The sequence below is a fragment of the Gopherus evgoodei genome, chromosome 6 (genome assembly GCF_007399415.2).
Source record: "Gopherus evgoodei ecotype Sinaloan lineage chromosome 6, rGopEvg1_v1.p, whole genome shotgun sequence".
Taxonomy (NCBI): Eukaryota; Metazoa; Chordata; order Testudines; family Testudinidae; genus Gopherus; species Gopherus evgoodei.
The window spans coordinates 75,091,485-75,109,474 of NC_044327.1; the positions used below are offsets into that span (position 1 = coordinate 75,091,485).

The 17,990-nt window shown below is 38.3% G+C and overlaps 1 protein-coding gene across 1 annotated transcript in view; it reads left to right on the top strand.

Annotated features, from left to right (window-relative positions):
* The window catches only part of ELL2 (elongation factor for RNA polymerase II 2), a 59,214-nt gene extending 41,976 nt beyond the window's left edge, over nt 1–17,238 (top strand). Inside the window, 9 exon segments of the mRNA XM_030567630.1 lie at nt 276–290; nt 293–406; nt 553–645; nt 3,259–3,829; nt 4,611–4,645; nt 4,648–4,676; nt 11,833–12,004; nt 13,486–13,530; nt 13,686–17,238. Of these exon segments, the coding sequence (XP_030423490.1) occupies nt 276–290; nt 293–406; nt 553–645; nt 3,259–3,829; nt 4,611–4,645; nt 4,648–4,676; nt 11,833–12,004; nt 13,486–13,530; nt 13,686–13,802 (1,191 nt within the window). The 3' untranslated portion in view covers nt 13,803–17,238.
* Nucleotides 17,239–17,990: the final 752 nt, after the last annotated feature.

The window sequence follows — 17,990 nt, forward strand, 5'->3', positions numbered from 1 at the left end:
GACTAATGCACATTGACCTTCAGATCTTTTGAGAAATCAGGCCATTCTTTTAGAAGTACCTAAATTCACAGAGCCAAGATTGAACATTTTTGTATGCCAAAATTTTCACTATGTGAAAGGTCTGTTCTTTATTGCCTTTAAAGCCGAAGGCTAGTAAATACAGAATACATTTTCCAAGTTATATTTTCAACCTATATTTAAACTGTCCAATCTACTCTAGTATTATAACTTGTAGATATCTTTTAATATTTGTATTTTTAAATATATGTTTGTAGGTAGCCAACCTTGAATCCCTAAGGACAACTCTTACACTCTGAAGGATTATGTGTTTAAAGAGATCCAAAAAGATTGGCCTGGATACAATGAGATAGACAAACAGTCACTGGAGTTAGTACTTTCTAGGTAAGTTCAATCTTTTTCTTTAACGGTAGCAATAAAAAACTACATTGTTTGAGAAGTAACAGGTTTCTTTCTTCCCAATAATGTAAGATCTATTAGAGCATCTTTTCTCTGATTTTTCCTTGTAACCTGGAATATGGGTGATCTTTACAGAAACTAAATTCATCTCAGAATGCCACCAACACCAGTCATTTGGAATCTCCTCTAAGTTCTTCTAAAGATGCTGCATCTGTTTCTCCTTCCCAGGTATTTAATTTGTGATTTTCTTTACATTGCAATATGATGCAGTCAGAGTTATACATACAAGTTTTGTATTGGTGTGAAAGCTTTAATAATGTAATGAGAAGGCACCAATATCCCTTCTAATGTATGAAGAAGGTGAAGCAATTATTTCTATATAATGGATGGTGGCATAGAATATAACTTAAAAAAATAGTTGCACCATGGAAGACTGTGGAATGATGTGTGGGTTTTTTAAAAAATTCTTGTCATGTAGTTCCTAAGAACCTCTAAACTTAATAACCCTGTACAGTTAACATTGTGGTTTATGTTCCTGAAAAATGCAAAATTAAGCAAAATGATGTTAAGCGAATCCAATTTCCCCATAAGAATTAATGTAAATGGGGGGGAGGGTTAGGTTCCAGGGAAATTTATTTTCACCAGACAAAAACTAATAGACCTAATCTATCTAATCTAGTTTTAAACAATTAATACTGTACACAGTAATGATTGTGAAGGTGGTTGAGGTGGTGGAGGATGGAAGAAGATGGGATATTTCCCAGGGAATGCTTTTCTGCTAAATGATGAACTAGCAGTCGGCTGAGCCCTCAAGGGTTAACACGTTGTTAATGTAGCCTCACACTCTACAAGGCAGCACAAATGGAGGGAGGGGAGACAGCATGGCAGACAGAGACACATACCCTGTATGTGTGTGTGAGAGAGAGAGAGATGTGCATTGCTCCTTTAAGCTGAACTGCCAGCTGTTGCACAGGGAACTTAGGGGAGCTGATGGCGGGCTGCCAGTCCACCCAGGTTCCAAGCCTCCACCAGCTAGCTCCAATAGGCAGCTTTTCCTGCAAGCAGTGGACAAAGCAGGCAGCTGCCAAACAACATTATAAGGGAGCATTGCGAAACTTTAAACTAGCATGTTCTCTAATTGATCAGCAACGAAACAATGTTAACTGGGATGACTTTAAGTGAGGAGTTACTTATTTAGAGATCAGATAGCATTGTAATAAACCAGACTTCTATGTAGATGGCTCATAAAATGTTTTTTGAATATAGATTCTCAAACTGCCTATTGCTATGGTATCTGAACTCGTAAGTGACCATACAAAATGTAACTATTAATAGCATGCTGGCAAAAGTTGTGTCCTTACTCATGGTTGAACTTGTCCTCAGAGGCTTAACTTTTTAGGTGTCAGTCACTTTCTGGTTGTTAAATACTTAGACAAAAAATATACCTCATATATTGCCAAACAGTTTATCTTGGTGTGTCTTGGTACTTCAGATGAAGGCAAAGTATTTGTATTACTTGACTCTCGTACCCTGTTGCATGCTGTGGGTGTTCGATCCTTCTGTACTGTCATATTTTGATATTTCTGGCATGCAGGCATTTTTATGCTGCAGCCTTTTAACCCTTAGTTTAAATGCAGTATCTGCGCTGGACAGGACAGAACTAAGGTGTTTTAGGGCAGCAATATTCTGTTTCTGGAAAATATACTTTATTTTTGCTGTGGGTGTTATTGAGATATCAGTTTATGATTAAGTGTAGTCCACTGGTAAAAGGATGGAACGGAGTTAGACGATCTGGGTTCTAGATTCAGCCTGGCTGCAGGTGTCAGAGACCTTGGATAAATCACTGATTTCTCTGTGCTTCCCTTGTTCAGCTATAAAACTGAGATAATACCCACTTTAATAACGCATTGGGAGACTTTCGATGAAAAGCACTATTTAAGATAGTTTCAGTGATTGCAGTGAAATATAAATAGCACTATAGCAAATGCAGAAGAAGAGGATTCTAAAAATGATTGGCAGGTGCTTTCATTTGCTGTTTCAGGACAGGTGAAACTAATACTGAACATCCTGTACTGAGGCTATTAACATATTTGGGACAGGAAATAAAAATACATACCTGTTTCTTGCCAACTTTGGCTACTGTTTCTCATGGTAACAGTGAAATAGTATAAATTGTGTGGTTCTGTCTTCTCATCTGCTCCAACACACGCACATTGAATCTGGAAGTAATTTAGCTGGTGTGGTACAGAACTGTGCCTGTCACTTCTGATCAGAGGCACTGCTTTGTACTGAAACATAAGCAATATATGCTTGTTAAGCAGACTGACACGAGTCAGATAGTATTTCAAAAGATCTCAGTATTCTCTGAGGATAATTTAGACCCCAGGCTCCCTATAGCAGAAACTAGATTTTTCCTTGCCACTTCTTGAGGTTTAGGATTTCTGATAAGCACACTGTTCCACATTGGTTGGAACTGCTTGAATAAAACAGACTATATGGAGACAGCAACTGTTTACTTACTGAATGTATCTGCACTGCACAAATATCTAGAGTACTGACTAACCTGCCGTGTTCCAGCATGGACTGTGATACTTCCCCAGACAATGTCTTATGTGGTTCCAAAGGCTTGGTCACAGATCTGAAGGGAATCTTCTCAGGATAACCATTTTTTTAAGGCTATCTAGATTTATTTAAGCATGCAACAAAGCACATGTAGCTGTAATGATCTTCATCTTATCTAAAGATAAACTAGCAAGCATAAGAGACTAGGTTTTAATCAGTTTATTTTAGATGTTCCTTAGAATTGGACTAAATGGAAACTAATAGTCTTTTTTATTGCAGAAACGGCTGTTGGATTCAGATTTTATTGATCCTTTAATGAATAAAAAACCAAGAATATCTCACCTTACCAATAGAGTTCAACCAACATTAAATGGTCACTTGACAGCTTCCAATGAGAGAGCTGCTGCTGCACCACCACCTCCCCCTGCAGTCGCTGCCACCCCAGCTCCTCCAACACTTCCTTCAACTCGCCTTCCTGTTTCAAATCCTCCTCAGCCTGTAAACTCTAACTCCAATTCCCCTAGCACTCCTGAAGGCCGGGGGACTCAAGACATGCCTGTTGATAGTTTTAGTCAGAATGGCAGCAGCATCTTTGAGGACCAGCAAGAAAAATATACCTCTAGGACTCCTTTGGAAATGCCAGCACCCACTGCAGTTGAGTTAGCGTGTCCAAAGTCAACAGATGAGATACATTCAGTGTTGCACAAAAAATCGAAAAAGAAGTCAAAAAAACATAAGGAGAAGGACCAAATCAAAAAACATAACATGGAGAGTATTGAACAAAAGGAGAAAGACCTTAAGAAAGAAGAAATTGTCAAGCTGAAAAATTCCAGTTTGGATTCAAGTGAAGGTATTTAAAGTGCTGCTTTTTTAAATTACTTTATGGATAAGTGAGACTGATCTGGTGGGTAAAACAATGGACCAGAAATAAGACCTCAGTTCCACTCCTAACTGCCACTGACTCACTAAACTTTGAACAAGTTACTTAACCTCTCTTGTGTGCCTCCTTCCCTAGCTGTAAAATGGGAATAATGATAGTTACCTGCCTTAACATATAGCAATTTTCACCTGAACCAAAGTACAAATTATTGCCTTACCAAGGTTTAAGGCTATATCAAAACAAAGGGGAGGAATGACACATACACAAGTACAGTTATATTGGCACTCCAGACAAAATGTTCTTCAATTTTTATTTTTGGTCAGATTGACTTCAACTTTTGAATAACAGGAATAATTCGTATTTTTAAAAAAATTATAAACAATTCATTGTTGGAAGGAATTGTTGGATAATCAAAAAGTAGTATTGTGTGGCCACATCTGCCACCTCAGATTTTGAATTGTTGTGCAGATGCCACAATTTATCTGGATAATACAAGGTTGACCTTGGGTTAAGATTGCATTATTTTGTTGTACAGATTCTACAGTAGCCAGTGTGCTTTAAACTCCTGGTATTGCCTATTGTAGAGTTGGTCATATAGCCCCTGTTGTAAATATTCAGTTGTGCTCTTTACTCATGATTACATGGCGAGACAAAAATAGAATTCCTGGGAAGAAGTGTTCCAGACACTTCAAATTTGGATCACATTAGGTATATTAGAATCTTGTATATGTCAACTTTTTATTCCATATAGGTGTTAAAGAGACTTGCACTGACTCTGCAGATCCTCATCAACAAGTGAACTACCAGACTACTTTGTGTAAGTAAAATTATGCCTAAGATTGACATAATTCATGCAGTGCACTAACAGGCAGTTCAAAAATCAACTGTGAAAGGTCTTACTTAATTAGAAAATGGAGTTACCAAAATGTAACTTTTTAAAGGGCCCTGTCAATGCTGCTGGTTCTAAAAGTAGTGCCACACTATTTGAGCACAAGTGTGCGTATTGAACCTTCTCTGAGCTTGTCCATTTAGTTCTTGAGCAAGAACCATTAAATATCTAAATTTTTTTTCTGAAGTGCTTTAAAAGTGAAGTTCTTGAGCAGACAGGGTATTGAAATAAAGCAATGAAGTGGATGGTAGACTTGCTCCCAACTTAATGGTTAGATTGGCCAGCAGGGATTAGAATCTTTAGTTTTGAATATTTTCTTTATTATATTAAATACTTTTTATTGAACATATATAGTTAAATGACTCTCTTCATCAAAGAGTTTACAGCCAGGGTGGATTAAAAACTGAATTAATCATTTTTTAAATTTAAATATATTTTTTAAATCTGCCTTAAATTATATTTGAAATTTACAATCTATTAAGTCCTATGCTACTGCGATTAAGGTTATTTTTTCACAAGTATTTTTCCCTAAAAGTCATGGACAGGCACAGGCAATATCCAAAAAATCATAGAAGCCCATGGCCTGTGTTTGACTTTACTTAAAATACCCTAAGGAGTGGGTGGTGGGCAGGAAGTTTAACAGTCAGAGTCTGCTGGAGGCTGACTGCTGGCCGCTACTCCAGCCCCAGCGCTCTTCCTGCAATGTTGACCCAGCCCTGGCTGAAGCCAAAGATGTCATGTGGAGGTCCTTTGAAGTCATGGAATCCATGACAGAATCAGATCCTTAATTATGATCTATTACAATAACTTCAGTAGCATGAATTCAGTATTTCATTTACTATTCGTGATATATAATTATTCTCACAGGACAATGACTGTCAAGTATCACTGCTTTCTCAGCTACATTTAAATCAATGTTTCCTACCTGCTAATTTAATTCATGATTTAAACTAGTCCACCCTGCATACAGCCAAAGAACTCAGTCCTATGAATGCTCGTGCACATGGGTAACCCTTTTCCCTTGGGCAGTATCATTGAAATCAGTGAGGCAACTTAAATGAGTCAAGTTACTGATGTGCACAAGTGTTTGCAGGACGGAGCTCTAAACAGATTACTGATGAATAGGGCCCTAGCAAATTCATGACCACGAAAAACTTGTCACGAATTTTGAAATCTGGTCTCTTGTGTCCTTTTACCCATACCATACAGATTTTATTGGGGGGAGACCAGTGTTTCTCAAATTGGGGGTCCTGGCCCAAAAGAGTTGCAAGAAGGTCACAAGGTTATTTTAGGCGGGGGTTGGGATATTGCCACCCTTACTTCAGCGCTGCTATCAGAATTGGGCGGCTGGAGAGCAACAGCTGTTGGCTGGGTGCCCAGCTTTGAAGACAGTGCCCCACCAACAGCAGCACAAAAATAAGGATGACAATACTATACAATGCCACACTTAATTCTGCACTGCTGCCTTCAGAGCTGGATGGCCAGAGAATCGTGGCTGCTGATCTAGTGCCCAGCTCTGCAGGCAACAGCACAGAAGTAAGGATGGCAATACCATACCAGGCCATCCTTCCTTCTGTGCTGGTGCTGACAGCTGCTCTGCCTTCAGAGCTGGGCTCTTGGCCAGCACCCGCCGCTCTCCAGCTGCCCAGCTCTGAAGCCGCCAGCACCAACGCAGAAGTAAGGGTAGGGTCAGGACCCCAACAATTATTACACTGTGATATTTCAGATTTAAATATCTGAAATCATGAAATATACAACTTTTTAAAAATCCTGTGACCGTGAAATAGACCAAAATGGACCGTGAATTTGGTAGGGCCCTACTAATGAAGCACTGATAGAAAAGATGCAAACATTTTTTTATGTAAACTTTTCCCTATAACATTTACTTTATTTGTACCCAGCTGTTAGCCCTTACCTTTAACAGTTTAATTATAATACATATAAAATTGTCTACTAATTGTTTTAACCCTATCTGCAGTCAAATTATGGGTAAGCCTCACTTTGTGACATCTAAACTGACTCCATTTATTCCTAAAGACTTCCACAAGACAAAATGTTCCTCCTCGCTCAGCATAGATGAAAATAGCAGGTGATTTGAGGACCGCTGCTCCACTAGGCTAACGTTCCCCTTGGGAGTTGTACTGTCTTTCACGTACTTGAGGGCTTTGTGTTGTAGAGTGGCTCAAGTTTGTCTGGTGTTGGGGCCAGGCAAGGAACTGGCCAGTCATGCCATACACCTTAACATGCTGCTTCCCGCTGAGTTTCCTCCTAATCTAAGGCCTAGCGTTTCATGTTTTTTCTGTGATAAAGAACAATTTGTCACTCTGTAAGTGGAGTGGATGAGGTTTTCTGCCCTGCTTTCAATATATCAGAGATTTGTTCTGAGCAAGATGTCTTCCTCACCAGCGATGTTCGTATTCTGATATTCCAGTGAAGTCATAGCACTGTTTAGGACTTCACAATTTCCACAACAGGTTGTGATGTAATAAATTCAGGACTGACGTCCTTGCAAGATTAAGTAATGCGAGAAGATGGGCTGTGACCAAACAAATCCTGGCTTAAATATATACCTGTACCCTGATATAACGCTGTCCTTGGGAGCCAAAAAATCTTACCGCATTATAGGTGAAACCGTGTTATATCGAACTTGCTTTGATCCACCAGAGTGCGCGGCCCGCCTCCCCCGGAGCACTGCTTTGCCACGTTGTATCCGAATTCATGTTATATCAGGTCGCATTATATAAGGGTAGAGGTGTAGTTTTTGTATTGCTACAAATATGTAAGAAACTAAAACGGGACTGAGGGATTTCAGTGAATGTTTGAATACTTTCACCAACATAAAAGTTCCTTTGTACAGTATGTTAAAGTTGAACTTGTCAACCGTTTTGTCTCTTTAATGGTCTTTGTCACTATAACATTATATATAGTGTGTGTATACAGTTTATATATAACTGTAACCTTACTGCATTTCGGTTAAATAATACAGCTTTGGCTAACATGTTGAAAATATCTGTACAAAAGACACATTAGCAATAATCATGAAATATGTGGTCAGCTATGTTTCTATATGAGCTACATATATCTAACTACAACTTTACGTTCCCTGCACCCTGCATGAACATTCTGGGTTTATCTGGCATGAAAAGAACACCAATTTCAGTTAAATCATAGGAGCACTTCTCTGTTTCTGTGATATTCAGTTTTAGCCCTGTAGGAGCCTGAAGCCCTTGTTTTTTCTAAACTAAACTAAAGCAGCACCACATTTAATAGGCAAATAGTTGGAAGTCAGCACTTTTTTAGTGGAACACAGTACTTGATGTATTTCTAAAGGGGGAGATTTGTGACCTGGTGCATAGTTTATAGTTTCCAAACTTGCCTTGGACTTAAAAAAAAAAAAAAAAAAAAACTCTATAGAGAATATTGTAATGCTATGTCACCGATGTCATCCACTCAGAAACTGTGTTAAGTTACCACAGGCTGAACATGACATTGCTGCAGAAAATAACCCTTTTACCATAAAACTGCTCACCGAAGAGCTGCAAAAATTAGGAGACCTTGATTCAAAATTTAAGGTTGAGCTTTCTGAAGAGTACACAGAGCCCTGGTTATGACTACATAGTGAGAAGTAAAAATGTATCAGCAAACACATTTTTCCACTTGCATATGGCACCTAGAAACTAGAGTGGTGAACATATTCAATTGAATAAATAGGTGAGAAAAACTGCTAATAAATCTTAATTTTAGCTCCTTAACTCATTCCATAGCAGATTATGTGAAATTTTTCAATATGCCAAAAATGTAAGATTTAGCTGTGTAAGTCTTGTCTTGGCACAGCTAAATGTTGAACATTTTCTAGTATTTAAGAACTTGTCTCAGACTGAAACAACTATTGTAGCAGAGCCAATCTGTTGGCTAAGTATGTATTCCTAGAACCTTTAAAAACCAATATTTACCAGTATTCCTTGGGACAGTTTTAAAAATTCTACATATAGCTTCAGCATTTGTTCAGTAGCTGTTTTTTACTGTTTTATTGGTGGCTTTACATTTTTCTTCAAAATGTAAAAATCAAATATCTTTCCCAGCTCCAGTTGTGCTACTAACAAAGCACTCTTCTGCTATTCTGTGAAGTTGTTTCTTTGATACCAGAAACTAGAAAAAAGTTAACATGGGTTTTTTTAAATTCATTCCTCAACTAAAGAATGAAAATAAATTTGACCCTGCTTTCAGACTTCTTTCTCTCAAAATTCCTTGCCCCCTGGAGCAGTTGATAATCTTGCCCCTCCAACAGAACTAATATGGCAGAGCAAGACAAGTACCAAAATACTAATAGATGCATGTATGGGTCTAGAGTGAAGCTACAAAGCCACCACCCAAGTGTGGTGATGACAAAGCCAACTTACAACTTGATATGGGGTGCGGGGGGGGGGGGGGGGGGGCTGGGGAGGCGAGGGCAAATAATATTGTTACAGCTGGGAAGAGAAAGAGATTCCACTTCATGTAGGAATGTTGCTGTTTTTCAAATTTGTTTCTGTTCTGATTCAGAATGTAAATTAGAAATTTTCTGCAAAAGGGGATGGAGCAGTCCACTTGGCAGACCCTGGAAGCCCTGTGGTCAAGGAACCAGAGCAGCAAGCTGGCAGGAAACCAGGCAGTGTCATCAGAAACCAGCCTGGTTTCCAAAATTGAATGATATACCCAAAGCAATTTGATTTTGACAAATTGGCAAATTCCATTAAAAACCTGTGTAGCTGGAACTTTTCTGACCAGCTGTAATTATTACATTAAGGCCATGATAACACATGCATGGAGTTAGCATGGAAATACTGTCCAGCTTAATGACACTCCTACACTGATCAGAGTTGATAAGACCCACATGACTTCATTTTGCCTTTGCATAGAAAATAAAATAAAACAGGTCTATACTCCACTCTAGTGTGTTCTCCTTTTCATGTGGGCTCCTTCTGCTTTACAGTAATGGTACTACTTTGCTTGCGCACTCGATTCAGTGATTGCTGCAAAATAAGAGTTTTCTTCTATCTTATTTACCCATATGAAATATCTGCTTGTAAATCACCATAGCTGCAATGGATCAGTCTCTATTGTGCCAATTAAATTCAATATAACCTAACAATAAATTTTTATCTTTAAATGGACTATACTAACTCTAGCTATATGTAGTGTAACATACTGCCTCTAGCAAAACAACCTAGGATTATACAAAAATAGGTCACAAAGGGAGATGAATAAACATGGATTGAAGTGTATTACTAAACAGAACAAGCCTATTACATTTAAAGAAAGAGTAGTCTTTGGATTACAGTTGGTTTTGATTTTGTATATTGCCTATATTTCCTACAATATGAATTTTAATGTAGAAAGACACTCTTGTTCTCATCTTATTCAAAATTACCATTTCATCAGCATTTCCTGAAAAGTTGAAGGGTACAAACTGTGTTTACTGGGCGTCTTCTATAAGAACATTAAGCAGCAGCTTTTAGAACAACACTGTTACTTGCATTTGAAAACTACTTCCTAAATCGCTCTTAATTTGGACCAGATTGTATCTGTAGTGGTTGAGAAAACAAATGTCTTTTCTGATTCAATCTTGAGCAGGTCTCATAGATTCTGCAAGTACTATTGGAGTATTTGGGCTATGACCAGTTGTGTGATTCATGTTCTCCTGGCCTTTTGCTATCTACCAGAGACAAATCTATCAATCCCCTTCAGGAGAAACTTGCAGATAAATTGCTTAAAAAAAGAATGAGTGAGATAAGCTGGTGGCAAAGCAGTTCTGCTGATACTTTGGAGTCAAACTTTCTTGATCCTTGTCAGCCTGCTCGTTCTTTTTAGAGCCTGGATGTAGAACAGACTACTTAAAAATCTGACAGCTGTCTCTAACCATTGATCACAAGATAAATGTACCTCTGGATCATGAAAGGAATAGATGGAGGTGCTCCTGCTCCATTACTTTATCTGAGAGCATCCAGAGAGTGTACTGCTGAGCAGTGTCTCATCTGCCCTAAATGCTGCTGTTGTACCCTTCTGCTCAATGTATGTAGGGCACTTGGGATTGTAGTGCCTCTGGCGACACGGACATAGTAGTTGATGGGCTTTCCCAATGTCTGGTCAGAATAAAGGTTTGGATGAGGGCCAGTTGGCTGAGGCTAAAGTCAGCCATGACCAAAGGTGGTGGTGTATTTGGGAAACCTGGAAAAAAGACAAAAATTATATCTGCTCTCTTGATTGTTTGCCTACTTTTAATCACACGCATAGGCCTTGCTAGGTCCTCAGCTACTTTGAGGGATCTGGTAGCATCAGTGGCCAGAAGCATTTTTTTGTGCCTGGCAAGGTTTGATAGTCCCTTTCAGTTGCAGACCTCATCACAGCTTTTGTGTTGCCTATCATGTACCACAGATTCTTTAGATGAGTTTGACCCTTACTTAATACAGCACAATCATTAGGATAAAATATTAATTTAACTTCCTGTTCAAGAGTGACACATCTGCCAAATCTTGAAATAAATTATTGTATCAATTCAAGCCCTCCCAAATGCCAGCAAAAAAATTGGTCTGCTTAAGCAGCATTCCCAGAAGGTAAATGCACTTTGCTCTAGCAGATCAATACAGGAAACAAATTCTGAAATTAAGGGGCCATCACAGGAAATGAGTTGCTAGCAGCTGCACTCTTATTTAAACCGAGGTGTTAGTTCTGTTTAATTTGAATGCATGTTAACTATTCTGCATATGCACGTACAGTTGTAGATAGTCTAATGACTTCTGAATAAATACCATATAGAACAAAATACTTATACATATATAGACTGCAATTTGCCACTGAAATATTGTAGGTTCTGTTAAAGACCAGTTGTAATACACTGACTCTAAAAGCCACCTCAACCAAAGTGTACAGTTTAATATTTGTCTGTCACAACAGGACAGAAGTATATTTTAAATTAGTCAAATCTTTGATTTACTGAGAAGTGAACTGCCTAGTAATGTATGTTCCAGCTACTTGCAATGAACTGTAACAATTTAAACCAAGGGCATTTCTTGGAAGATAAGTGTAACTTTGCTCTTTCCATTAGAAAATATATAGCTATTGTCTCATATGAGCAACGCCAGAGTTACAAGGATGACTTCAATGCAGAGTATGATGAATACAGAAGCTTGCATGCCAGGATGGAAAATGTCACTAGAAGATTTATGAAACTTGATGCTCAACGTAAGCTCCTTTCTCCAGGATCCAAGGAGTATCAGGTAAAGAGGAATAGAAGGCATTTTGTTAGCCAGTTTTACCTTTTGCTTTGTTTTTACATCACTCTCTTCTTCCTCTCCCCAAACCTTTAAGCATATTGCAAATACTCCAAACTTTCTAAAAACTAATATATATGATAAAAATCAGACTTCACAGAAAATCCTTAGACGAATGTATAATGTGGTAGAGGAAAACGCTTAATTTGGCAGAAGCATCTTTTGTCTCAGGTGCTTATTTGGATCCCATCACCAAATTGTCGGAGAGCCACACAATCTGTACAATACTGTATTTATCCCCTCAACACTCCTGCAAGGTAGGGAGGTACTGTTAGCCTCATTTTTACAAATGAGGATCTGAGGCATGGGAAGGCTTTGACTTGCCCCATTTCACAGAGAGTCTGTTGCAGAGCAGAGAAATGAACCCAGGTCTCCCAAGGTCTAGGCTAATCACTGAAACAAATTGTAGGGTGCCAGATCATCTAACAACCTATTGACCTGAAGTATATTCTTCCAGGATTGTGTAGTACGTGGCAGTGTAGGTTTCTGCAAGGTGAGAAGTTTAGTGCTGTTTGTAGCTCACACTCTTGTGCAAGATCGGAATATACAAGTGGGAGGAAATAAATAAATTAATGAACAGTCTCTGGAGCAGCAACTCTAATTTTTTTCCCATAACCTGCATCCCCAAGGGGGCACGTTAAGGGCAGCAGATGGGCCAGGAAACTGTATTCCTGAACTGTATAGTCCTGTTGTGCAGAGGGATTTGTTCCTCTATAATCTTTACTCCAACCATAGCAGCCCCACAGGACCAATACCTATGCTGCTATTTGTTACTGGCCTCAGTTTCTCTGACCTTGCTGAAAGAACAGCAGGCAACAGAGATTAATACTGTCTCAGGCAACATTAATGCCACAACTTTTCTTATAGATTTTTCCAGGCTTTGGGAGGGTGGGAGAAGATCCCTCTCCTTAGAAGTAGGCAAGGCCTTATGTTAAGTAGCACATGGCTGCACAATATTTTACAGGGGGCATTGAGAAGGTGGCTATACAAGAGGATCTTCAAATATAGCCACTTCCCCTCCATGGCCTTATCGCAGCTTTGTCTGCAGACTTGCTCTTCTCCACAGCAGGAGAGTGACCAGAGAATAATGGTTTGTCTTTGCAAACATTTATTCTTGACAAGCTGAGATGTGAATCTATTTGCTGTAGACTAACTATCCATGTGGACTAAAAGTGCATTAATGGACTTTTTATGGACATTAGCAGGACCTACACAGGCAGTTAATTCATGGCAGGCTTGTGCGGGGTAGATTCGTACTCCAGCTTGCCATGAACTAAATGTTTGTGTAGACAAGGCTTAAGTGTCTGTCTGTGTGGTAAAACTGAAAATCTTCATCCCACTCTTCTAGCCCTTTTTAATATTCAGTTGCACTTTGCAACTGTGAAATGGTCTTCAAGTGGTCTTTATTTCAGTTTTCTTACTCGCAGGTAGTTCATGAGGAAGTCCTACAGGAATATCGGAAGATCAAACAGGTGTGTACAACTGAGAGGTGGGAAGTATGGATATGTTAAACACTTTCATAATCATTCTATGTGCAGGGTCTGGATGCCCTTTTTAGTGACGGGCATTCAGATTAAAATATTGCAAAGATGTTTCTGCACCCTAACTCGTTTCTCTTTCTTTGCAGTCTAGTCCCAACTATCAAGAGGAAAAGTACAGATGTGAATATCTTCATAACAAACTGGCTCATATTAAAAGACTAATAGGTGAATTTGACCAACGACAAGCAGAGTCATGGCATTAGAGCTCTGCTTGGACCAGACGATGTGAATAAACTTAAGCTTATTTATTTAAAATTCCAAATGAGTTTCTCTAAGATTCTAAAAAAATTAAACTTTTGCATTACAAAAGTTTCAGTATTAGCAGACTTGAGTTACTACTTTTGTTGTTGAGGCTGCTTCTCTGCATATTTGAAGCTGCTTTTTTTTCTAGTCCCTTCTTTTCCTTAAGACTTATGTTTGTCCATGGAAATCATTTTACCAGTAGATACTGGGGACTCAATGTCTCCACTTTAAAGTTCAGCACACTTTAAAAAAAAAAAAATGTAGTAAGTTGAAATGCTTTTGGATAAATATAAGCCTGTTTTCTGACCTACCTTGTTAATGCAAACTCTTTGCCTTAAACGGTAGAAGGTTTAAAATTTGCACAAAATTTTTAAAGAAAGTGAAAACATTGTTTTGGAGGGTTAAAAAGAGGTGTTTGTATATATGAAAGCTATATACAGCCTCTTTGTTGAAAACAGTAACTTACCCCTGCAACTTAAACTCCCATTGCAATGGTTGCCTTAAGGTGTTTGCCTGTGTGTGCTTAGTGTAGTTAAATTATTAGCTACACTGCTTCCCATTTTATTAAAACAACGGGAAGTATTCTGTGGCCTACCAGCGTCTGAAAGCGTGTGCTTGTACTGTATGTGTGCAGACTTGTGTGGGTGTGAGCATGAAGGGGGGGGAGAAAAAAAGCTGCTACTCGAAGTAGGCCAAACGCTCAGGTTAAAACAACTGACGAGTGTTGCTGTAGGGTTTTTCCTATAAAATTGCTATTTCTATTGTGGAAGATGAAAGCATTTCCATTTCAACAGTTTGTCAGCTTTCTTAATGTTGGGGAAAATTGATACTTTACAAAAATTAAACAGATCTATAGTTTTTGGGCAAAATTATAAAATTAAACATGTAGGTGACCTATTTATATACTGCTATAAAGTATTTTTTGAAGAGAGATGCCAAGAAGCTATTGCCTACATGAAATGTATATTTAAAGAGTTTTCTCCTGGGTGCCAGGAATATAACACAGAACAGATATATTTAACTATAAAATACTGTGATCATCAAACAGCACAAACTTTCATTTCATGCAGTTTATTGGTTTAATTTGATTTAAACCATCACTTTATCATGTGGGAACATAAATTATTTGGTCAAAAAATTAAGCATTTTGAATTAATTTTTTGTTTACTTGTCTTACTGTATTTGTCTTTTCAAAGTGCTGCCAATTGAAAAGGGAAGCATTATGTTTACAAATCTGGTTTTGGAATGTTTGCCAAAATTTTGGTAGTATCTTTAATAAACTTTATCTCCAGCATCAAAATAATTGTTGTGTATCACTGTAAACCAGAAAATGTTTTATAGAATTGCCAGAAAGTAAACACTAAAATAACTGGAACACTGGAGTTCACCTCTAGTGTCAGTTCTTCTGATACATTAACTAGAAAGATTCAGTAGCTTGGAAGACAAGTCCCTCTTAATCAGATCTTTGTTACAGATATGTACAGATTTGACTACTTTATTATAGAATTGAAGTCTCTAACACAATATGTTGAGATTTCAGATACTTTTACCTGATTATTTGTAATTGGTACAATCACCATGTTAAGTTTTGAATTACTTGAATGTTAAAAGTGTAAGAGGATGCAAAGGAAATTGCATGCCTCCCATTAAAATAAATGTGTCTTTTAGGGCTGAATTAGATCCCAGGAATGTTATGAAAGTAATATGTAAACACAATGCCTTGTCACTTGACTTCAGTTTTGATATAACAACTCTAGATGTTGGTCCATCAGCAACAATGAAATCACAGTAGCTGTATTGTTCAAGCTGAACAAATAATGTATGGTTCTAAAAATGGGCTATTTCAGGTAATGTTCTTGTATCTGAAATGTAACTGCAGGGCAAAGCTGCTAGACTACTGTTACTCTAGAGCAGTGATAGTATGCATAGTAATTATCTCAGTGCCTACTCTGTTTGTAATACCATCACTAAATTAGCCTACTGCAATTGAAGCATTCATATTGTCTTTTTTTGTACAAAAGAAGTCACCTGTGCTGGCACACATCTTCTGGTTTACAGGTATCTGTTGCAGCTGGAGGTTAATCTTTCATAAAGGTCCAGCATTGCTTATCATTAGACCTGACAAACTACTGTAAAACCCTTAACTTAAATTTTGTTCTTTGCAGGGAGTGTTTCTCAAGCCTTGCAAAATATACCAGTAGCCTATGTGTGGCAAAATGCAACATATCTGCTGTTTCTCTGGAGTCTACATTCCTGTTGAACAAATGTCAGAGCCTATTGAAGTAAAGCCTCTATTAGTATTGCCGTTCCTGCATAATTTGCCCACTCACTCTTAACAGATTCAGCTTTTTGCAAATGGTGGCAAAACTTGGCTTGAGTTACACTACCGTTAAGGCAACCCTATGTAGGTTTTAGAGAAATGGTGAAGGGAAGCCAATGTGTCTGGTTTTAGGGAACCCAATGAGTCTTGCATTTAAATAAACTGTGATGAAACATTTGAAACACCATTTTGATAATTTCTGTCAAAGGGAATGAATAGCTGCCTACCTTGGCAAAAGATTCATACACTAAGGGATCGTTTTTCAGTGTTACTAGGTTGTTAGTCTGATGGGAGGAATCGAGGGGAGGAGAGTTAGTACATTTTAAAAATTGTAGAGGTTAAGTGGTTGTTGTGAGAACATAACAGTTGAAATAAGTTCTCTCTCTTTTTTTCTGGCTACTTTGAATTTTTTTTAATTTGGTGTTAATTTTTCTAGGTATCCAGTTGATTTTGTAAGTTTTACAATCACTTTCCCCTAAAAGTATTTAACTAAGATGATACGTAGAGCATATGCAGACACAAGTGTTGGAGGCATGTTACTTAATGCGCCTTAAACAAAAACTGGATTGATTAAGCAGTTCAGATACTGTAACTTTTTTACTTTGAAATTATAGTAATACCACACAGCCAGTTTCTTTCTGGCAATGTAAATGTGCATTCATTCCATATAGGCTTGCTGATTGCCTTTGCTACTTGGAAGTCTCCTTTCAGCTAATTGTTTTCATAAGTGTTACTAAATAATTTCTTCATGTGTACCTGATGGGAAGAGATGTGGGTAGCACTTTGGTAGCCTTTTCAGTTTTGGGGAAGTATATCATTGACATTACTAAAGGAAGACAGGGAATGTCAGACAGTGCTGTGGTAATGTGAAGAAAACCAGGGCTGGAACCTCCCTTTCTGCCTTTTTTGAAGCGTTGTTTTAAAACTATTTTTCAATAATTCCACACAGACTGTGTTAAGAGTCATAAAGTGAAATGCCCTGAGGTATTTTGTTAACCAGTGAACACTTGAGCCATTGTTGCCCCTCTGTTCTACACCAGTTTAAGTTCAATAAAATGTAAACTTTGCAATTCTGATACTTGCTTTTTCTTTGATTATTTACATCTTTACAATGAAACAATCAAACATGCTCAGTTCTATCACCAGAATGATTTGCTCACTTTTATGGTGTAACCACATAGGCAGGCAGGAATGTTGGTTGTGTCTAACAGTTAATGGGTATGCTTCAGAGGGCAATGCAGGAGATGGTATTTGGATGGCTCACTATGTTAGTGGCTGCACTGAGAGCGCACTCTAGCCGTGGAAGTACTTCAAATGCAGCTGTCAAGTCCCCCGCTCTCATTCTCTACTTTAGAGGAATTTTCCATTCCTCCCACTCTGGCACTTCATCCCCCTCTCCTTCTTTACATCCTTGGGAAAGAGTGGAGGAGGAGAGGAGAAATTCCCACCTTAAAATCTCCCCCCTCCCTTTTTCTCCTCTTCCTTCATTTCTGGTGGTGGTAGAAATTGGGGAGCAGGGGTGTGGTGTTTGAAACAGAGCCTCTCTCTGTGGGGCTTGATAGTGCTGTTGTGCTGAAAAGGGAGTGGGGGCTGGCCCAGGTCTAAAAAGAAATAAAATATTGTTAACCCCTTGTTTTACTGTTATGACATTAAACTGTTAACGTGACACAAAACCACAGACTAACTCTCTCTAACTCCCAAGGTAACAGTCAGCACTAAATTTTTTTTTAACACAAACAATTAAAGCATTTGATATGTAAAGAATTTGAACAATTGCCCTGATTCCTTTTCACATTAGCAATAGAGCCTCTACAGGAGGCGCCCCCTG